The sequence below is a fragment of the Limulus polyphemus genome, unplaced genomic scaffold (assembly GCF_000517525.1).
Source record: "Limulus polyphemus unplaced genomic scaffold, Limulus_polyphemus-2.1.2 Scaffold2321, whole genome shotgun sequence".
NCBI lineage: Eukaryota > Metazoa > Arthropoda > Merostomata > Xiphosura > Limulidae > Limulus > Limulus polyphemus.
In genome coordinates this window covers 79,557-104,425 of record NW_013667931.1, presented here as the reverse complement: position 1 = coordinate 104,425, position 24,869 = coordinate 79,557, and the positions used below count along the sequence as shown (strand labels likewise).

General features: G+C 29.4%; 1 protein-coding gene across 3 annotated transcripts in view; it reads right to left on the bottom strand.

Annotated features, from left to right (window-relative positions):
• Positions 1 to 405: 405 nt before the first annotated feature.
• Positions 406 to 24,869, bottom strand: part of LOC106466611 (MAP/microtubule affinity-regulating kinase 3-like) — a 51,718-nt gene continuing 27,254 nt past the window's right edge. Inside the window, exons 9-19 of one of the 3 annotated variants that reach the window (XM_022394646.1) lie at positions 24,402 to 24,537; positions 23,872 to 23,972; positions 20,663 to 20,782; positions 20,008 to 20,107; positions 19,356 to 19,370; positions 17,849 to 17,961; positions 15,022 to 15,184; positions 10,848 to 11,039; positions 8,751 to 8,940; positions 5,159 to 5,395; positions 406 to 2,479 (exon numbers count right to left, since the gene is read on the bottom strand). In XM_022394646.1, the coding sequence (XP_022250354.1) occupies positions 2,155 to 2,479; positions 5,159 to 5,395; positions 8,751 to 8,940; positions 10,848 to 11,039; positions 15,022 to 15,184; positions 17,849 to 17,961; positions 19,356 to 19,370; positions 20,008 to 20,107; positions 20,663 to 20,782; positions 23,872 to 23,972; positions 24,402 to 24,537 (1,692 nt within the window). In that variant the 3' untranslated portion in view covers positions 406 to 2,154. The remainder of the gene's footprint in view (positions 2,480 to 5,158; positions 5,396 to 8,750; positions 8,941 to 10,847; positions 11,040 to 15,021; positions 15,185 to 17,848; positions 17,962 to 19,355; positions 19,371 to 20,007; positions 20,108 to 20,662; positions 20,783 to 23,871; positions 23,973 to 24,401; positions 24,538 to 24,869) is intronic. The other 2 variants (XM_022394647.1, XM_013926904.2) reach the window with 2 other exon arrangements.

The following is a 24,869-nucleotide window of genomic DNA, read 5'->3' as shown; positions in this document are numbered from 1 at the left end:
CTCCTACTTTCCAAAGTAGGCCTATCAAGATAACACTTGAGTTCCATCTAATTACTGTAAAAATAATAAAAACATTTACTACTACAACATAATTTCATGATTAAATATGAAAAACAGGTAAGAGAAAATGAAAAGTAAAAAATAAACAAAGTAGGTTAAGTCATAACTAACAAAAATAATGCAATCAAAGCCATTAGAAACTTTCAGTTGAGCAAAAGAAACATAATATTCTACTTTCACTTAATTTGTATTTATATTAGTGCAAAATACATCCAATATTGAAAGAAAAATAATATGAAAATGTTCTGATGCATTTCAATAGCTTAAGTTTAATTTAAAAAATGTTGAGCAATGTATAACAATAGTCTCAGTTAATTGTGACAAAAAATGAGACAGGAAACTAAATCCACACCAACTGTCAACTTTAATTTATTTACACAGTAACAGTGTAACCCTACTTTCAGATAAGATGAACACAAAGCACCAAAAAGCAGGGGAAGACAGGGTCAAGCCAACGGTTACACTTTTTATGTATGTATATATATATATATTTATGTAAATATAACCTAGCAAACTGTACCTTTATAGTTGAGAAAATAAAAAAGTTTTTCTTATGAAAATTGCAATGTATAAGAAGAAATATTCAAGCTCAAAAAAATAATAAACTTGAAGTAGTAGCAGTACTTTTTATACGCAGGCATGAAAAATGGCTTGAGATTCTTACACAATTCAGGTCAACATCTGTTGAATTTCACTAACTAACAATCAAAACATCCTCAATTGAAGAACATGCATAAATTATTTTGTCCAACTAGGAACTAAGTAACTATACAATGCATCATCAATGAAGCAAATAAAAAAAAGGACTGGACATATTTAGTCTCACAGAACAAAATATGAAAAGAAACGTGCTTTGGCTATCAAACAAAACTGATAATTTTGAAGATCTGATTTAACAACTGTGTGAAAGTGCTTAAAAAAAAAAGCACTTGCAATTATTTGGCTATGTAATAAAACTCAAATTCTGTATTAAGCTCCCGTGCAGAGCTAGCTGCCAGAACACATCACTACCGATAGTAAATACATAACTACAAGAAATAATTTGCTTTTGATTGTGACCTAAATAGTTGCAACTAAAAAACATTTTAGTACCTAAATTTTAAACCACATCACTAACCTGCAAGTCAAAGCCAAGCAATTTTTCCAGGTTATAGCCAGTCTACTTTGAATACAAGAAATAAAAAAAAAAACAAGCAAATTATACAAATAATGAACCACAAGACACTGTCAAGTTTTGAAATATTTTGTTCTTACTTCAACTAATCGTTTATCCTACTTTTCCAACATAAAGATCACAGAGATGATACACTGGTGACAAGGATGATAATGATGAAAACATGATGCTAAATTACAGAAGCATAATGCCTATTCTACAAAGATTCTAAATGGAACCTTATTACCTTACAGAATGTCTAAACTGTTTGCAATCCTTATGAGAGAAAAAAAAGACATCTTATTACCTTGTTAAGATCTACCTTCCTGTTGCCAGAGCATTACAATATAGTACAAAAATTCTAATTACAATGTTAATTTAGCAGTAACAGACTTGCCTTTTCTACAGGATGCAGTTCTTAAAATGGTTATTTCATGATTTACTGTGTGAAATATATATATATATATATATATTTATATACTTAATATATTAATGACTTAACAATTTTGCAAAAAAATATGTTCCTTATAAACTTTTAACACTTTCTAACTGATCAATATTTCACTTCAACATCTGCTTTTGTCATCATATCTTGTGTTACCTAAGTTAATAAGGGTTGGTTGTCACCCCATTATTAAAATTAAGGTTTAAATGCAAGCAGAAATTACCATTATTATATCAGTAGCAAGTTCACACAGTTTCAAACAAATTCCAAATGACTTGTTTGATTTGTGTAACATGTCTTGAAAAAGGCATCAATCAATATAAAGGTGTTTATCTTAAAAATGTTCTTACTTCCTGTAAAACAGATTACTGGTATGCAACTTCCCTTAAAATTTGTTTAGATGATAGACAGATGAAATGTACTAAGAGTATTATTAACTGTATACCAATGAATGACTTTTCCAGCAGTATTCCCCCCTCTTCTATCTTTGTTTTTCTCACAGTTTCAAGTCATTTGCTATTTTTGATGCAATGTTTTTGAAACCAATAGAGGTGCCCGATATACGTTTAAACCTAACTCCATTTAGTGACAGCCGGGGCAACTTACACACCTCTATTTCCCACTGGACCAACGAGTCTGTGTTAGGGTCACCATGTACACACAACAACAGAAATTTCTCTCGTTGCTCATAGTCACAATTATTTTTGTCAAGGACCTTGCGAATTTCCTGCATAATTTCGTTTGGGTCTCGAGAAGAGGTGGTTTTCATGCTCCAGGTGAACCTCAGTGAACGTGGCTTCACTTGGTCATCATTCATGGTTCTGGAAAACAATAGATTTTTGTTAATCATTCACAAAATTAGTTTATAACAAAGTCTTTTAAAAAAACTTTAACAGGTCTCTGTAAATACACAATATACATTATACAAAAAGAATCTTGGAAGCAAAAAATATTCAAGAAAACAAAACACTTCTCTACAAGTAATAACAAGACACCTAACAAACACATTTTTGAATTATTAAAATACATTAGCATCCTATAAAAAAAGGATTAAAGCTATTCTGAGAACATTACAAAAATAAGACATAACACAAAACTATCAAATCAGTCTAACTACTTAATACTGAGTATCATTTGAAAAAACAAATTACACAAGTCACAATATCATTCAACAAACACCAAAACACAGTAGTGTTCAAATGTTTACAGAATATCTCTGCTTAATCTAAATACATGATAATACAATTGCAGAGAAGTGACTGAGAAATATAAAAAATAATAAATTAAAAGGATTGGGTTTTCTTTTTGAAATAAAAGTTTCAAAGTTTGGTGTAACTTTAAACTTATTAAGGCTAACAAACATCGAAACAAAATCTTCTAATTTGCATGAAAAAGATTAACTAGTATAAAAGAACATGGATTTTTGATGCATAAATACTTAATTTTATGTTGCACAGTTCTGTTTTATATGCGTATTCACTAGCCTTGCCCGACCCGACAAAAACTGGTGGAATGGAGTTTTAGAAAGCTTTGTTCACCAAACTTACCCCTTTATCATAAAAGAAAAAGAATCATACATTGATAAAAAAAAAGTTTTTCAACTACACTCTCAAAAAAATCAATAAAAATGGCATAATCTTAAATTGAAAATGAGTCATAACTTAAGTATTACACACACATTTATATTTTTTACTTTTCAGTTATCAAAAGATGAAAGTCCCAAACCAACATGCCAAAGGTTTATGATAAAAATTCTATCAAAGTTTAAAACCTAAAAATTAATTTCAAGTACCATCACTAGTTAAGACTAATGGCATAACATTTGAGAGAAAGAAAAAAAAAATGTTTTATCCAAAAAAGTAATAATAAAACTGAAAAACGTTATGAAAATCTAATAGAAACATATGAAATATAGTCAATAACCTTTAACTTAGATATTTTTAAAACTCATTAAGAACTTTAAAATGACTACATCAAGCTAAGTATATGCACAAACTAAACAAAAAATTTAAAAAAGTGGAATTCAAGACAGTCCTTGTGAATGTTTGAACTATTATATACACACTAAATACAACAATATCAGGTCATAGTTTTGTTGCTAAGCAACACAGATGAACAAAGCATTACCAAAAGACAACTGGCTTTTATACACATTAGATTAGTTATGTAACTTCTTTTCCGAGAAAGATAGTTTTATACACATTTTATGGTTAACAAACCAATTTTTAATATTATTTTCTACCTCTGTACTGTAAATTATTGCACATCAAGTTTTAACAAAAATTTTTTCTGTTTAACCAATTACTTGTGATTTACTACTACTATAATTAAATATATCTTTTATAGCTAACTTTTGCATTTGTTTAATGCAGTTTATTCATCCATTGTTATTTCTGGTTGGTTTACTTTGATAATATTCTGCATCTAGTTTAAAAGCAGCCATGTGTTTTTCATACTCTACACTGTACAGTCTTGTTAACATTTTGTAAACTGGTACTCTTTCAATGGTCTGATTATGCTATCCTTTTGTGAAGTGTTAGAAAAAAAAAATAAGTTATTGTAATTTTATTACCCTTACAAATAAATAAACCAGACTGGCCATATAATTTCAAAATATTTTCCACCCACTTTCCAGTCAAAAATACATATTTTCAAGTTATGCACACGTACAACACATTGATAGTTAAAGTTTTCCTCATAATTCTACCTAATTGTAATCTACTTATAAAGAATAATAAAAACTTCACAACATACTTTAGGCTACATTACAACTGAAAGTGTTCCTCAAATAAAAACTGGAACTTGTTGGTAGGCAATAAAATGTTTTTTTTCATAAAAGAATATCAAATGTATTGAATTAGATAATTATCACCAAGACTACTTAAAAACATACCAATAGCTGGCATAATTATGTAATATAGTTCATATGCATGAGAAGGTTGAGAAAAAAACAAAGGGGAGGAGGCACAATCTTCCCTGATTGTTTTACCCCTTTTTCAAATTCCCCAATTTTTCTAGGTTTCTGGGCACTCTGTACACACACATCACAAATAAGTTTATTATATAATTCTGAGAAAATCAATGAGATCAGGCATAATTATTTTATATCATCAGAATGTTTGACAATGTTCACAGAAACCATTAAGAAATCAAAGGGAAAACATTTTATAGGTATTTTCTTATTATAGCACCTCCATTCAGATTCAAGAAGAAAATTTTGTGGTGTTGAATATATTGGCAACCCCCCACACCCCAGGCCAAGTTTCCTTGGACTTGCCCATGGCATACTCACATGCTTATAATGTACCCTCTGAGGAGCAAATACTATATAAACCAGAATATGTGATTTAAAATTTCAAGTAATATTACCAAAGAATGTGCAAAATAAATCTAGTCAACTAAAATTTAAGCATCATTCTAGTAAATACCTAAACCAATTCCTCTGTACTTATATTACAATAAACAGAAAATAAAATGAGATTCAACTTTTATCTCCTCACCGCTTACTGAACTTGGAGGAGAGTTTACTGAAGAAAGACTGACGACTTCCAGGAGTGACACTTGACAAGTCCTGAGTTTGTATGGGTACTGTCCCAGGTCCATTATATGCACTTGTATGACGCCGCTCTCGAGTCTGACCACTGTGGAAAGTGCTACGATTAGCAGTGCCTCGTGGGAAAGGTCTATTGAGTGAAGAGGCAGGTGACAATGTGTCGGGTTGCTTTAAAGCAGATCCACTACATGAAAAAAAAAGAAACACGGTTCACATGCTTAGGAAACTTCAAATTTTAAACACAAAAGCTAATTCTTATTTTTCAGAACTTACTTTATTTTGTGGAAAAGCTAAACTGTACCTACACATAATATTTTAAAAGATTAAGGTGGGATATCTAACAATTAGCTATAATAACTTACAATGTTTTCCTAGTAAAAAATAAGTTTTAAGAACAGTTTTTATATTTGAAAATTTTTCATCCTGAACTAATAAAACAGTGCTTTAACTATTTTCCTACGAGGCTAGGCAAATTGCACCTACAACATAATCACCAATGTAATCCACGAGATTAACCATCCTATAACTTTTGATAATATATGTGTATCTTCACAAAAGTTTACAGATTACCAGTAAACATTTCAAGGCTTTTGTATACAAAATATCAGATTTTTGAATTTAGTATTTTAATTAAAGATGAATTTTTGCTTTGGGAATGTTGACTATCCAACATGAAAGAAATTTTGCTTTTAAGATTAAAAATACTTTTGTTCTTCTGAAAATTGTCAAATTTCATTTGTGTAATCTCTATAACCTTTTAAATAAATATCAAACGTTTGTTTGAAAAACTTTATATTTTATAAATTATTTTCTCTACCCTAACTCTATACAGGGTTGGTCACTTTTACTGACCTCTTAGCCACAATAAAAAAATCAGGAAACAAATCTAAATGACCATTTTTTCTTTCTTTCAAGAATGACTGCAATTTGTAACAGGAAATCACAATTGTTTATGCTAAATAGCTTAAATCTCGTAACAATATATATATATTTATATTTACTGACCTTTGAACTATCTCCAACTAATAATCCTACCACACAAGTTGTCAATCATATGGCACACATGCAGCTCATATTACCATATAGAATAGCATAAAACTGACTTTTGCAAAGTACAAATGTCTTATTCTTATTAGTCTTAGTACTAAAATGCCAGTATTTTGTAAAATATAGTGACATTTTGGTTACAATACACTACATTTGTGTGTGTGTATATATATATTATCATTATTATTTGCAAATAAATTCTTAAATTTCAGTTATTTTTCTTAAAACATAGAACAGTAAATAAAAAACATCTAAAACAATTATCCCTACTACTTATGATGTTACAAAGCTTTCATACTTGTGCATCGTTGCTAAGCCTAGTCAACTTTTGCACATGGAGGATATAAAAAACTTTTTGTAGGTTTCATATACCGTATTGCCCCCTAATTATCATCACCCCAGTATTTTTATAAAGCCTACCTTGTAACAGCAATAGTGATCTAACATATAATCCACTTTTAATACCGTAATTTTGATTAGAAACAAAATGAAGAAAAATAAACACACATACACACTTATTAGCATTGAAATGAACAAATCACACGTGAAAAATAGAATCTGGAACTGCACAAATACTATAATTAGCTCACACCCCCTGCAGTTTGCAATGCCCCCATGGTGTTAATTAGGGGCAATACAGTATTCATTTTGGAATAACCAAAAATGATAAGTTACTATATACTGATACCACAAAAATCCACTGTAATTTAACAGGCTTCCTAACTAAGCTATATTTTGGTCTTAAAAATCTTATTTCTGATCAGGATGTCACCTTGATCACCACTCTTCAAACTTTTCAACTGTTATAATGGTTTTACCAGTGTAAGTAATTTAGGAAGATTGACAGGATTGAGTAGTTCAAAATGTGAACTTTCAATTGGTTATAAACACGTACTTAAGAGAAGTACGCGTAGGTAAACAAGTATTTTCAAGAGAGGAAGAGGTGGGCAGAGCCACTGTGGCGAGTTCCCTAAATATGATGATATCTCAGCAAAAAGAAAAGGTAGGAGGTTCTTATTTTATACTCTAACTTGTCAATATTGGTAATTTGAGTATCTAATTCAATAAAAACTATAGACTTTACATCATATGACACCCTCAATACAATCTGAACAAAAGCAGAAGACAATATTTAGTATTTTTTTATATTTACTTTTGAATTAAAAATCAAATAATGTACAATATTGATAACTTGAGTTTCTAATTCATTAAAAACTATAAACTTTACATTTTATGACACCCACAATACAATCTGAACAAAAGCAGAAGAAAATGTACCATGTGACACATAAAAAACCAATATTTAGCTATTTATTTTTAATATTTACTTTTGAATTAAAAAATTAAATAATGTATGATACTAAAAATTGCATTATAAATTACAGTTTTACTCCAAATTTATGGACGTACATGTATAAAATAATGGTTTTATAAAACTTTGAATGTGAGTATATGAAACGTGATAACATGAACTCTGACCCCTGCCCATATTGAAAGGGTTACACAGCAACCACTTCTTACCAGAAAACTTAGTTAAAAACAAGACACATAAAAAAAAACATTTTCTCAAATCAGTCAAAAGGTAACACATTCAAATATTTTGTTTGTGTTTTAGAGCAAAGCCACATTGAGCTATCCACTGTGTCCACCATAGGGAATCGAACCCTGGATTTCAGTATTGTAAATCCATAAACTTACCCCTGTCCCACCAGGGTACCATTCAAAACTTGTATCCCACTAAATTTCATGAAAATATTTAAAGATCATCATTTTTCCTTTTTAAACCAATTAAGATCAAAGTTGGTTGAAAATCAGAGCTGACAACACACAAGTAGACTGCATACAACATTTGACTTGGTTTTAAGAAACATAGGGTCACACTACTAATACAATTAATTCAAACTGTGTATGAATTTACTTGTTTGCTTTTGAATTCCTCCAACAGTTCTGGAGATAGCAGGATCAAACTTGGGGTGTTCTTATTTATATATCATAGCCCCTCTACCAAAGGGGCTAGAACATGACTGGAAGGTCACTAAAGCAAGATAGGGTCTAAAAGTATGTTTCCAGGGTCACTGGACCTAAATCTGCTATTAAAGTTTGTGTTCCTGAACTCCACTGGGATCTCAGAGGCATCATGTTTGAAACTTACAAGTTAGCAGTACCAAACTTGGCACAAGTGCTCAGGTACTACAGGGCAGATGCCGTAATGTGTGTGTTGTTGTTTTTTGGAGAGTGAGTACAGATTCCCCTTGAAGTAGCTATAAAAGTAATTGGGAATAACTGAGGAACTGGATCAGCACATTGGAGCCTTTGAATCCCACAGTGGAAAGCAGGTATTTCATGCTAATTAGAAAAACAAAATACACAAGACATTCAAAATAAGAAAATTAACACTGTCAGTAATGTACATGCATCAATGGACTATTGAGTAGATAATATAGCAAAAAGACATTACAAAAAATAGTATTTGTTTGGTTTTCCTACATTACCTTCCAGAAGGTTCAATGTGGCTTCTCTCACTTGACAACCCTTTGCTGTCATAATTGCAGGTGTTCCGTCGAGGAATGCCACTAATGGTCTTTCCAAAGCCAGGAATGTTTGCAGAAACTCCACTCATACCTGTTTTTCGGACAGACCCGTATCCTTTTGACGGGCTTAATGTCATTGATGTATCAGATCCTGATAAGCAATTACACATTTAGATAACATAAACAAATACACATCAAATGAGATTCTGATTGATTTAAACAAATCAGACAATATAATTCAATTCACCTCATCACTAATTTGGCAGATATTTTGGACAATTAAGTTTTTAGAATTACATTTACATCATCAAAAATTAAAAGAATCTGCAACCAGCTAAATTATGGAGTCACTCTTTAGTATCAAAGTTCAGATTAACATCTTGATCAAGGCCTTGACGGTTTCCACCAACCCCATACAGCAATGTTTACTATGATTTAAAATTTATGTAGTGTATCTTTACAAGATTTGGCAAGCTTGCAACTTTTTTACAACTTCTATAAATTTAACTTTTGTTTTACTTGCTTTTTGAACCATGCCTAACAAATAAATTAGCATAACAAAATAATAAATTACCTAACAAGAGCATAGTTCAAATTACAGTAAACATAATATTGAATTAAGTAACACAGGAGCAGTTCATATGTATTACTTAGATAAAAAGATTTTAATTTCATTTAAATTCCTTAACTAACCTAATAAGTTTCTAATTTTTAACATTTTAGTTATAAATTTTTATTATAAATAAAATAAGAGATTCAGTAATGACATGTAGGGTGTTGAACTTGATCAATGTCCTGTTGACAATTCAATCTACTTGTTGTATGTAAACTTTATTTTTAAAAATTGAAATATGCAACTTATAGTACATGCACAAAAATAGGATGCCCTAAACTATCTTAACTGGCTTTCTAATTTATAATTGAGTTTAGAAAATTCCATTACCTGGCCAAAGTGAACACATCAATGGTAAACAAAGAAACCAGGGTGAAAATTTTCAAAACCTGTTGGTTGAACAATTCTATTCCCATAAAAATGCAGTAAATTAAAATTAAAATCTTCTCTGCATATTAATTATAAATAATCCAATAGTATGTGTCACAGAGAAGTGTTTACATTTTTTGAAAAGCAGAATGTGATAGGAGGGGCATAGCATGTGGGCTTCAGTTAACTGTATATATCTCTGTAAAGCTAGCTTATAGGTTAGAAATTTACATTTTAGCTTAGGATAACCTATACTATAAGTGTGTAACTGATCAGAAACTTAGAAGATCTATAGGAGTAGAAAGAAGACCTAAAATGGGCAATTTGGAGAAAAGAGTCACATGCTACAGAGAAGTGACGATAGAGAATTTATTTCCTTTTGAAATTAAGAAATTTAAACTAATATAATATTTGAATTACAAACTACATTTTGATGCTAAGTTTACTGACATAAAATAATAATAAAGTTGTTTAATTAATGTTTGCATGTAACTCTTTAAAATGTCATGTGTATTTTGACCGAGCCATACACTTTGGGTTAAAAAAATGCTCAAAAGAATATTGAACTTAGTAATATAATGTAATCAAGACCTTAAGTCACTTAGTTAAAGGAACAAACAAAGGTATAACTGTGAACTGTATTATGAAATGGCAGTATAAGAAAATAAAAAATTACCATTTATAAAAACAATTTATCTACAAATGTTACAGTAACAAATATATTGATAGAAAAACTTTAACATTCTTAGATTTAAAAATTGACCATGTATAGAAAGTTTTTATTCAAAATTCCACATTACACATCTGCTAATAAAGCATATACTTTATACAATATTATGTCAAAATATACTAAATGGACATTATTTGACCTTTTATATTACTGCACATCAGATTGTTTTACCTAAAAGTTATTTGTATTGCTCCCATATTTTTTAGATTTTTAAATAGTACTTTCATATCATATCACTAAAAATACTGGTTTTTGTGACGGGTTTCTGATTTTGACATACAAACACACATCTTAGTTTCAACTCTTCTTATTACAATAACCTTTTTAGCAGATGATCATACAGTACCTGATTTAGAGTTGCTTTTATCCATAGCATTAACAGCACCAGGGGCAGTTTTTACAGTCCGTGGTCCTGATGGTGATAAGGTGCTTACTACAACTGATGGAGAAACACCATCTTTAGGTACCGGAGCTGATGGTTCGAGAGTATTCTGTCGTTTATAGGTAGATGAGCCACTTGAAGGAACATTCTGGTTTCCTGGAAATAGTTCCATAAGAAAGAGCTCCAACAAAATTCACAAATATTGTTATAGTCCAAGTGTGAAAACAAGCATTATTAAATCTCATGATATTAAGATGGCAAACATTAAATACTTGACTATACTTAAGAGTTTTAAGTTTAAAGCTGGGCATTACTACATTATTAGGTGGTTGATAGTTATTCAGACGAGTACTTCAAACAGTGTAAAATGTACCTATTACAGCATACGATTAGAAAGAAGTGATTCTGACAGAAATATAATTGTATGCTTGTTGATTTTCATGCAAAGACACTCAAGGGCTACTTGAGCTAGTCATCCCCAATTTTGAAATAATAGAGTGAAGACACACTCAATAAAAGTCACTAGTACAAGACAGTGTATTTAGTTTCCTAATTGCAAATGTCTCTCTAACACTCTCACTACGGGCTCAAATGAATCAGCGAGTTCATGACCCTAAATTAACTGTTATCGTTTTCATACTATAATTCCAAATGTGTTTTGTGTATCTTCAAAAAACTTTGCAAGCTTTCAGTAAACAATGAGTCTTTTGTATACAAAAAAATCAGAATTTTTATTGAAGTTTTTCACTAAAAATTTCTCCATGAATATAAGGGGTCAAAGTGTTGACTGCTCTGAGTGCAAATTTCAGTCATTCTAAGAGCAGCTCAACAATAACATACAACAAATCTACATTTTTATTCTTTAAGTTACGTCACATTTTGAAATGTGAATGATAGTGTGATTAATTCCTAACAATTTAGTATAGAATATCCTCCTTGCAAAATAAAATTTGGCATCAACATTATTCATGCTTGTTCACCTGTCATTTCAAAAGTGAAAGTTGAACTTTGTGTGCATAGCTTTTCAAACGGGAGACAGATGAATGCTCGGACAGACACCACAGTTCGCAATAAATAAAATATTTTCTCTACCCTAACTCTATGAGAATGGTCAGTTTGACCAACCTCATAACCACCATAAAAAAAAATTAAATAAATAACATTTTTCTCTTTCTAGAATGGCTTCAAATTGTAGCATGAAACTAAATTTGTTTATCCTAAATAGCTTTAAACTCATTACAGTATACAACTGTTTCTACTCAAATTCTATTGTTTTACTGCCCTTTGAACTGTGTCTAAATAATATTCCTGCCACGCAAGTTGTAATTTACTTAGCGAATGTGTAGCTCACGTTACTCCATTGGATTACAGTAACACAGAGACTACTCACAAGTGTACCTGATAAATTTTTATTATTATTTTAACTCATCTAACCTAAAAAGTTTCTACTTTTTACATTTTAGTTACTTCTACAATAATAAATAAAGAATACATATGAAAAACAAGAAATATAGTACTTACCTGGGACTTTTGTTTTTTTGCTGTCGACTGTTGATAAAACTCATCTTAAACCTACATTTTTATACTAATTGTACTACTGCTCTAAATAATTTTTTTATTTAATTAAATAATGCACCAAAAAACACAGAATAACAATACATAAAATGCAGACTCTCACAATTTTTCTGGCTTTCTATATGTTAAAAATTCAGTTACGCTCGTCAATGTGTTTCTCTCAGGAATAAAGTTTGAACTCGAAGCAAAATAGAAAATTCTCTGTACAGAAAACAACGTAATATATGTCATTTGATAGATTAAAACTTTGATTTTTTATTACTTATCAATAATATAGTATTAAACATCAGAGACAACTACTGGCAATTTGTGAAAGAGACAATGTGACAGGTGGGCATGACAAGAGGGGTCTGATTTTCTAGTTTATGGCTCTATAACCAAATAAGATTGAAGGCTATAAAATTATGCTTTGCCTGAGTGATGACAACATTATAATGAGTAATTGAAGTTAAATTTCATACTTTTTGGAGGGGTTAAAAATAAATTAGAGAAGATGGGATGACTAGAGAGCAAATGTCACAATTCTCATACTAGGGTAAATTGAGGTGTCTTTTTCAATACTGCCTTAATAAATTAAAAACTTAAAACTTATATAATATTAAAATTTTGATTATTAGCTACATTTTTATGCCAAGTTTATTTGTATGCCATCATACAAAAGTACTTTAATTAAATTATGAATGTGTATTAGAAAAAAGTGCTTCAGACTATAATCTATTGGCCTATTGGAAGTAAATATGCTATAAGAAGGTAAAAATGTATATTTGCTAAAAGAACAGATATGAAACTCAATTCTTGATTTGATAGAATGCATACAAGCATTATCTATTTTGATAATGTTATGCTATAGTGCAGTATATTGATGATTAATAAAAAGAAATGCTGAAAAAAATACAACATAACTACCCTATATATTCCTGACAATGTTACCATAAACACAGAATCAATTTTTTTCCCCAATGTACAATGACAAATTAACCCTTTCCATACAAGTAGGGGTCACAGGTTTTGAAAGATGTATTCAATTGACAGGCACCTCATGCAGGTCAGTGACCAAAACAAATAGTGTTTTTTTATTTGTTGGGTTTTTTAAGGTAATAATGTTTCTTAACTTACTACAAAAAGTTGTTTGAAAATGAAGTAATATGTTTATTTTCCTAAATAAAAATTCATAAAGAACAGTTTTGGATTAAAAAAGTAATTTAATTATTGTTTCTGAAGCCAGAGGAAATCCTGTCTTCATATTTTTTTGCAATCATTTTCACAAAATCAATTATATATGTTAATTCTATGAAAAGTTTAACAACTTTAACTCAAAAATATTTTAGAATTGATATCTTGTGAGTTTTCTAATATTTATGTACTGTAATTCACAAAGCAAAATGAAAAAAATTAAATTTTCATTTTTGCACAGTTCAGAGGCAAAATAAACAACCTTTTTGATTTAAAAGACTTCCCCTCAACCCAAACAATAGCTATTTGCTAAAACATTATCACCTCTTAAAAGAATATTAATCATTTCTTGATGTTCAAGTTTACCCTTATCTTTTTATGCTTTTTTTTTTTCAGGTCTAGTTGCCACCCTTTTTATGATGTCACATCAAGTAGTTTGATCATTCACTATTGAAACAGCTATAAAGTATAAATACAACTGAATAGGTCAAAAAGTCATAAGAAAGTAAACGAAATAGTTTGAGCAGTAATTTATGGTTTAGTTGAAAAGTTTCTAGTCAGAGGTCCTGTAGAATTGGCCAAAGGTATTAAACAGGAAGTTTTGAAAGAAATAAGTGTGAGTAGGGAATTTGTTTAGTTTCTTTAAAAGTTCTTTTCATTCATGAAAGTGTGTGTTAAATTATATCTATTCTAAAGCTACAGAAATTTTCTTTGATGAGGAGAAAATATTCTTATGCCTCAAATCTTTCTTTAATGAAAATTATTTTTATGTTAATAATAGTCAAAATGTATAAAAAACTGGCTAATAAGCTACTTAATTATTTCTGATGGCAATCATGGTATGTTTTAAATAAAAACATAATTTGTTATAAGTGATAGTAAAATGCTTTCATTATTTGATTTACATAATATCAATGAGAAGGAGTCACTACATATTTTAAAAACAAACAAAATGACAATTTTGTTCTTGTCTTGACATCTGTGATTCACCATGTGGAAAATGTTAAGGTTATCCTAAAAAACAGCAATAAACATTTTCACCAAAATAAGTTTCTTCCTACAAAATGTGCAATGGTGAACACTAGTAGAAACACTAAAGGTGTGTATGATTTTAGATGAAGGGTAGTTCATAAAAAACTAACTGAAAACAGGAAGACTAATCACACAAAAACGATAAATTAGTTGAATTTAATCTATTAATAAGCTCAACAATTGATCGATTGGCAAAATCTACCAATCATCCAGCTCTACTAACCACTGGGTTGTGATCAGTCCTGAATACAATTAGAAATTTCACTATTGTATAATACAGTAACAGAAGAATAAAGATAATCATGGTACAGTGACAAGCCTATATTTGTTCTCTAACATAAAACATTTGCTAACTAACCTGGCTCCCCACTGTGACTGAAGCGACGAGGCTTTGTTGTTGCAGAAACACTTCTTTGAACTTTAATATGCGAGGGAGACTGGCTGCTGATTGTGCCCTCCACCACTGGTCGAAGAGCTCGAAGTGAAAGACTTGAATTTGATCGTGAATCACATATTTCATTCTATAAAATATATCATATTTTTAAATCCTCTGTACTAACAAATGATTTTTCTTCAGTGTCTTAACTAAAACTCTCTCTCTCACATATTTTGTTCTCCTTAAAAATAATTTCAAATGTAGTCTAACAACTAACATAAACAATGTTTAAAATATTCTGGTTGTTTCTAGTACAAAAGTACATAATGAGTTAACCCTATTGCTATGGGTTTCCCTATGATCAGAGGTGAAAGGGCATGTCATCACATTGCAGACATACATTCAAATTGTAGATTATAATTTTGATTTTAGTACTATACATTAGTTAATTCCTTAATTTAAAAGTAAATATAAAAAAAATCCTAAATATTGATTTGTGTGTGTCATATAGTATGTTGAATGCAGCATTGGTTTAAATTAGATGTCTGTGATATCCAAATACAAATCTATAGTTTCATACGAATTAGAAACTCAAATTACCGATACTGAAAAGCTAGAATATAAACTAAAAACCTCCTATCTTTTCTATTTGCTGAGATATCACTAAATTTAGCCAATAAAACACAGAGGCCCCACCCACCTCTTCCATTTTTGGAAATATTTGCTTACGTACACTCATTTCTCTCTTTCATCAAAAGCTCAGAATTTCCCCCAGATAGTTTACTCAGCCTCTAGAATGTGGGAATTTCCCAAGGTTATTTCTTTTGTCTCAAATCTCAGAAGGAAAGGGTAAATGAAAATGTTTTAAAAAAATTTTTTTTAGATACAAATTCAGTTTAGTTAGTACGCCTGATAAATCAAAGGGGAATTCTGCAATATTGATAGGGTAATTTATCATAGTTGGTTATTTCAAAATACATATATAAAACTTAAAAATGTTATTTTGTTTCAACATCCTCCATAAGCAAAATTTGGCAAGACTTAGCATGCAAGGTACTGCAAGCGAGTACAAGCTTCTTTACAGTTATAAGTAGTAGGGATCACTGTTTTCTATATTTCTTTGTTTACTGTTCTACGTTTTAAGAAAAATAACAGAAATTTAAGAGCTTATTTATAATGTATTATAACCAAAATGTGATTGTATTTTACAAAATACTGGTCCACTAGATCAAAGCCAAGACAGGTCACTTTGTAAAGGCCATGTTTTGTACTATTGGATATGGTAACACAAGTGCACGTACATCTCGTAATTGCAACTTCTATAATTTAGTCAGACACTGCTGACAGGTGAATAAAATAAAAATAATAAATACATATAGATGTATAATGTTATGAGAATTAATCTATTTTGACTAAACATTTGTGATTTCGTGTTATAATTTGTAATTTATATCTATTTCCTAACATTTTATGGTGGTTATGAGGTCGGTCAAATAGACCAAACCCATACAGAGATACAATAGTGAAAATAACAGATAAAATATAGATTTATAAAAAAAACGTTTGATGATTATCTGAAGGTTATAAAGATTTTGCATATGAAATTTAACAATTTTCTTATGCATAAAACTATCTTTAACCTTAAAATCAAAATTAGTTTGCATGTTAGATAGTTAACATTCAAAAAGAAAAATAAACGATCAAATCATTACTTAAAAAATCTTAAACTTAATTTTAAAAAATCTGATATTTTGTGTGTGAAAGCCTTGTAATGTTTACTGATAATTTGCAAAAGTTCGTGAAGATACACATACTGTATTAAAACTTATAGCATGAAAACTATAACATGGGTGTTTATTTCTTTCTAATTAAGCACAAAGTTCTGCCCACCACAAGTATCAAAACCTGGTTTTAAGCAATGTAAGTACACAGACATACTGCTGTACCATTGGAGGGCAACAAATGGGTTTGGCAATGGATTTCATTTTCTAGTTTATGACTCCATAAAAAATTAAAACTGAAGGCTTTAAAAATTACTGCACCTTAGTAATATCTATGTTACAATGAGTAATTTACATTAAAGTCGTACTTCAGAGAGAGGTGGTAAATAAATTAAAGGGAAAAGACCTAGGGAACAAATGTCAATTCTCATACAAGGGTAGATTAAGGATTTATTTAAATATTTCCTTATAAAATTAAGAAATAAAACTTATTAAAATATGATTTATTAACTACATTTTGATGTCAAGTTTATTCTTATACTTTGATAATTAAATAGCTCATTTCAACTTTGAATGTAACTCTAAAATGTTGTAACATAATCAGTTTGACTTGCCTATTGCAAGAGGGTTAATAGATAGTAGCAAAAATGTGCACGGAAAGAAATTATTTTGCAATATACTTTTACTTTTTTTTCACAAGAAATGGAACCAGTTAGAATGAAGTATTTAATTTAAAAACCACTATCAGCCTTATTGTAATTTTATTAGTCTAATAACTCTAAAAAAAATCATAGTTACCAGCTTTGACATTCTACACCATGAAAATCCCTTAGAAAATTCCCATGATATTACTGAATGTTACCATCTGAAAGGTCCAATTCTAGAACCTATTTTTAATTATAAGTGACTTCACAATCTGGCAACACCTGAGATAACGGTAATTTCTAGATACAATTTCTTGGAGTGAAAACAACTTGTGTACAATTATGATTGTATTTAATCAAGAACTAATTTTAATCATTTCAGTGACATACTTTATTTTCTCAATATTCTGTTAATTTATAAAAGTAAAATAGAAATAGTATTACCTCTGTTGGCTTTTTCCCCAGTAAAAGATAGTTTGCCATAATATCGTCATACTTCTTATTTTTCAAAGATTCTTCAAGTTCTTCCTTTGTGTATCCCAAGGTCTGTAGCATTTCTGTAGAAGTTGAATGCATAAAAAATAGACAAGAATGAATTTAAAACTTTTTTTTGTTTCTTTTTAATGAGAGCAAATTACAACATAAAGTTTCATAACAAATTCATCTAATCTTCCCCTCAAATTACCAAAAGAATAAAATTATAACTTAACTTTTAACCCTAACTTTGATTTTGAGTTGTTGTTACAAACTATGTAAAATTCCTCCTGCATTTTTGTTTTATAGCTTCATAACACAATCATAATTACACCTTCTCAACTTTAGGATTATTTTCTTTCTTGCAGTCTATTTGCCATTAATGTTCGTCTCTACCTTATATGGATTGTGAATTTCTAAACTACCTTCAAATAACCTAAGTATATAATGGCTTTGTACTGTTTGAAAAGGTAATAAATTAATTTACTGGGTTTTCCTGCACCTTTATTTTGTTGAAGTAATTGCTTTGGCAGTTCAGCTTCAGTATACAATAACTCAAGCTGTTGTAATTTGAGACTAGGCCAGAAGATGGCAGGATGAATGGAATTTACTGTGCAAAAATCACTGCCAACAGCTTTGAGGTGACCTTAGGGTATTTTAGAAACGTCTGTAAATAATTTCTAAAAGGATTAGAGATAAATTGTATTTGCATTAAAGCTAAAGATGATATTTTATTGAAACAATTATTACCACAAAGAGGGCTACAACATAACATTAGGCCTGTAATTACTAAAAGAGCATATGAAATATGGGCTTAACGACATCTCTTATAGGCATTATGCATTAAATCAAACAGTTTAAATTTATACCATTTAATGGTATTTATTTCAACATAAATTATAGAGTTACTAAAAAATATAAAATTTAGATTTAAAAAAAAGTCCAATGGTTATCATATAGGTGTCTGTGTTTCAAATAGGGTAATATTAACTTTACTGGTCAGATTCGGCTACTATAATTTTAATGGGCAGATTTTGGGTGCTCTTACTTTATAAAGGAAAAAATTAAATTGAAAATGTTTACTTGCAAACCAAAGAAAAAAAATTTCCTTTAGTTCTATAAAAAAAAATTGTTTGATGTTTTGTATTAAAGGCTTACAGAAAAGCTGAAGTATTGTCTTAAATACTAAATGACAACAAACATTTCTCTCTCTGCTGTTTTCCTAATGGTTAAAAATAATTTCATATCTTTTATATACATATATTTAGATAAATAATAAGTAGATTATTAAAGTCGAATTTATCAAAAAATTATACTTTTCTAGCATTCAAATACACAACTCCAGAAAACATTTCAGACACCCTGTATGTAAGTTATTCTGATTTTACTTAATATCTAACTAGAGTAACATATTCATTTATTTATTAGAGCTTGGTAGTAAAAACAGTTTATTCCTCAGTATGATTAACAAACCAACCTGAAAATCTCCTTTCTTGATAGTTTGAAAAAAAAAAATTTTTTTTTACAAATTGTGGCATTTGTGAGAATATAAAAAACAATCAGGATATGAGTAGTATTAAACAAGAAGGTTTTTACAAGCAGGCAACTATATTTTTATTCTAATGAGGTACAATGATTATATTGTTTTTTACAATATTCTGCAAATTTTCCACAAAATGTTCAACATGCTGATACAGCATTTTAAATGTAATTACCACTTATATATAATCCTCATATTATATAATAGATTCTGTTTCCAATACATTCAAATTTTGTACTATGTGAATTTTCACTTGTTTCTTGAGTTTCATATGAGCTATAAAGATCCAATGTGAAGAATTTTCATAGAAACTTTTTTACTGAATAGTACATACGATCATGTCCAGTGAAAATATTATTAGTATGCCAAAGAAACTGGAGATTCAAATTTGTTCAATTAAATATTTATAATGGGAATATTTCTTGGTAACTTTCTTTTGAAGCACATACACAAATCAGCATGACTATAAGACTTCAAAGTGAAAGGATTAAAACTGATGTATTAAAATATACAAAAACAAAATTTTTAAATCTAACAAACAATTTCAACTGAATAATTTACATAACATTTCTTCAAAATAGAAATTTACCTATTCTTCTGCCATCTTTCATATCAAACTCTGGCTCAGTGTAAGGCTTGAGTTCTTCATCTTCATAGCCTATATTCATCCATTTATCTTTCATGACTGTCTAATTAAAAACAATTGTTTTACTTAAAAAAATTCCCCTCGTAAACCTTTAAGATCTATACAGTAAAACTTAATATTAAACTGTTTCATTATACAAGTGAAGGATGTGTGTTTTACAAAATAAAGTACTATTTCTTCATTGACTTCTTTCAACAAACTGACTTGTCTACAGGAGGAGTTAAAGTTAAAGTGTAAAAACCAAAAACAAATATCTTATAAAATATTATGAAATTATTTTACAGATAGCACTTATAAATTTACAAAAGTTCATTAATATGTTTATTCATTACATTAAAAAAATTCCTTTTCAAACTCAGAATACAAAAAAATTCCATTAATGTACTAACTTGAGCTTCCAATTAAAGTATTATTTAAAAGAAAGTAGCATGTGTACAATTTTTTAGACATACTATACTTTATTCTTCATAACTATGAAAATTTCAAATCAACAACCTAAGTTTTTAGACATACTGAGCTGAAATTGTAATGTGATAAATTAAATAGTTAAACAAAACACAACTGCAAATATAATATAATCTTATTTGTTAAAACCTACTTCTAATGATGCTCGCTTTGCAGGATTTAAAACTAGAAATTTCTTTAAAAGATTTTCACAGTCAGTTGACATATAAAAAGGTATCCTGTACTTCCCACGAAGCACTCTTTCTCTGAGCTCCTAATGAGGAAAAAAGTTCAAAGCAGTTTCTCAAGATCAGAGTAATAACAAAAACAATATTTTAAATAAAAGATTCAGACCTTTTTAATAAAAACAGACACATCATACACCACACTGCTAAAGAAATTCAGTGATGGGATCATAAATACAATACTTTAACTTTTCAATTCATGTTATCACTTATAATAACATTAAAGATCTAAATCTTAAGAAATTCTAATTTTAGGTGTAAAGACTACTACCTGAGCACAACAATCATATGATGTAAGCTTCTATATATTCTCAATACACATTACATATCACTTTTGAAGAGGCTCCCACGCTTGATAAAAGGTTTTCTTTATATAGAAGAACAGGTCTTGCTAGATTCTCTGTGTAATTATGAAAGTTACACAAAATCCATTATGAATTCTTACTTTAAGCATGTACTCTCCAATATTGGTATAAGAAATTAAAAAATTGTATTGCTAATTAATTTTCATAAACCAATGTTCAAAATTAGATACTGCCCTTGGAACAATGGTTACACCATAGCTAGCTTGATCCACAAAATTTAAAACCTCTGAATGGCTATCACTTAACAGTATAAAAGTAAGGTTCTAAGATCTGCTATGGAAACAAATATTGCATAATTTTTACTAAAGAGCTTTTGAAACATCACAATTGATTGTTCACATCATTTGTAGGCTCTTTCCACTTCACTGCTTTGATTTTGATGGGAGAGAACAGTATAAAAACAGTGCCACTTTTTCTATATGGTAGGTACATAATTATCACTAGGAGTGTGAGAACAGTTTTGAAATTCACAATTAATCTATCTCACTGGAAAAATGAAATACATAAAAAATATTTATAGCTAGCAATTATTAACATTTGTGTTTGAGATAACACTATGAAGTCATTAATGATACTAAAAATATGCAGTAACTAGACAATAAAAAGACTCTAAGGATATGAACATGTTCCAAATGAATGACTATTTTGAAATTTTACTAATCAAAGAAAAAACTTTTCTATAAATATAAAACCCTCACTTTACCATTACTAAGTACATCCCAAAGTTTCTGATTGTTCATTACTTAATCTTTTTGGTATTCTAGCATGTTTCAACAATCTTTCATCAAGACTTTTTAACTATTGTGAGCTGCTTCATAAATATAGAAGATAACAGGTAAGCAAGCTTAATTTTACTGATTATCTCTTTCCACACAGGCTCGGCTGCATTCACCAAGTTTGTAACCATTTCGTGCTCATTATAGTTTCCATACTATAACCTTTAATACAGTACATGCAACTCCCCAAAATTTGGCAGACTTTCAATAAACATTACAAGACATTAATTATTCTAATTAAGTATTTTTAATAAAACCTTGTCCGTGAATATATTTAGTAGTTTTGTTTACTAGTTCAAGTACAAAGTGACTAATGTGAAGATCAAAATACTTTTATTCATCTGAAAATTTTCAAATTTCATTTGTGATCTCTAAAACTGCCTAAATAATTAAGTTATTTTTAAGTATAATTTTATATTTTCTCCACCCTAACTCTATATACAAGAGTTGGACAATCTGACCAACATTGTAAACACACAAAAGAAAAAGATTCAAAGTAAATCTAAATTACTTTTCTTTCTAGAATGAATTGAAATTGTAACATGAAATTACAATTGTTTATCCAAAATAGCTTTAAACTTGTAACAGTATACATCTATTTATAGTTAAATTTTGTTATATTGCCCTTTGAACCACATCTAAATTAATATTCCTGCCACAAAATGTGAAAATCAATTAGTGAAGATGAAGCTCATGTTACCCTATTGAATTACATAAGGCATGGGCTACTCACAAGTTGCTCCCGAGCATACCTCATGAAAATTATATCATTATTATTTATTTTATCTAATCTAACATTATCCAACCTAAAAAGTTTCTCATTTTTACATCTTAGTTACTTTTATAATAATAATAAATGAAGAATACACATTTTGTTGTTGTTGACTGTCAATGAAAGTTAACCCTACATTTTTTTTCTAATGGTACTACTGCACCACATAATTTATCTAATTAAATAATACACCAAAGAACAGTGAATAATAACATACAAAAAGCAGACAATGTCCTACAATTATTACAATTTATCTAGCTTTCTAACTATGCAACAAGTGCCCTTAAAAATTCAGTTTAGCTCGTTGATGTGTTTCCCTCAGGAATAAAGTTTGAACTGGAAGCACAATGACAATTCTCTGTACAGAAAACAATGTAATATAATATGTCATTTGATAGATTAAAACCTTGGCTTTCTATTGCTTATAAATAATATAGTATTGTGCATCAAAGGAACTATTGGCAATTTTTGAAAGAGAGGATGTGACAAGTGAGCATGGCAAATGGGGTCTGATTCTGTATTTGATGGCTCTGTAACCAAATACGATTGAAGAATATAAAAATTATACTTTGTTTGAGCAATGACAACATTATAATGAGTAATTTATGATAAATTTCATACTTTTTGGTGCAGTTGTAAAAAATTAGAGAAGATGGGGTGACTAGAGAGCAAATGTCACAATTCTCACACTAGGGGGAATTGAGGATTTTTTTTAAATATTGCCTTATAAAATTAAGAACTTAAAACTTATGTAATGTTAAAATTTGAATTATTAGCTAAATTTTTATTTATAAAGTTTATTTATATACCATGATAAGAAAATAATTTAATTAAATTTTGAATGTAACTCACTAAAAGTTCCTGACATACACACAAAATAATGCCTGTTCTGAAAGTTAAACTATTTCTTTTTTTAAAGTGGGTCTAATATCCACCTGGTAATTACAGGGTTAATCATTATATTTACTGTGGTTTACAACTAAAGCAACAGTTTCTACAACAAAAAGTAGAAGTGAACCTTCAAATGTGGACATATGAGAGTTGAAACTGTATTGCATGGATGGATATTTTTGTAATTTGAGAATTACCAACCTAAAATTGTATTCTAGCAATTCATGATTGTAAAAAAGAAGGAGGAAAGAAAACACACAGTTTGGAAAATAATCAATAAAAGACATGTAATAAATAATATGCTTAATGGTTACCTTAAGATTAGCTCCATCAAATGGTAGAGACCCGCTGACTAGTGTGTAGAGAATTACTCCTAAGCTCCACACATCAACTTCTGGTCCATCATATTTTTTGCCTTTAAAAAACAATTACTAATAATAAGGTGGCCTTTCTGTTTCAGGGCTACAATTACACTAACAAATCAGTTCAATGAAAAAATATAAAACATAATGAAAAGGGTGGTTACCAAAGTCCCAAATTTTACTTTTTACTTCACAGTTGTAATAGTATAAGAGGGTACTAGATTTATTACACACCATACCTATAAAAAAAAATATTATAATAAATTTATTTTTTCGATGAAATATTCTGATGTACACGTGTATGAAGACCATGTTAACAAAAAATAGTAGGGGATACTTGAACAATGGGACTGTTTATATTTAGTTAAAGATGGTGAGCTCAATTTTAAAGTGGATATGTGTACTGTAATAAAAGTTTTCAGTAGTGTTGAAACAACCTATCTATTAAGAAGGTGAAATTCAAAAAATCGAACTGTCTGTACCTTGAAAAAGTTCAGGGGCTGCATAGGGTGGACTGCCACAAAATGTGTCCAACTTTTGACCAGGGGCAAACTCATTACTGAATCCAAAATCTGCAATTTTTATGTTCATCTCACTGTCCAAAAGTAGATTCTCAGCCTATTCCACAGGATGACAGAGCAAATAAAAAGTTTTAACATATTATACTCTTTTTAGGAATGAAGAAATTACAAGTCTGTGTTCTTTTATGTTAAAACATTTTAACACTCAGTATCAAACTAGAAATTTAAGAAAACATACCAACAATTAACAAAGACTTTATTGTTAAGTTAAAGCTAGAAAAATTGTTGAAGTTACATAAAGCTCTTTTTATTCCCTTGCTTCCTCCTCATCTCATGTATGCTTAAGCCTGAGTCAAAAATGATTGCTTCTAATACTGTTATAATATTTTTCTTTATCCTGAAGAATAAACAAGCCATTCTCCTTTTATA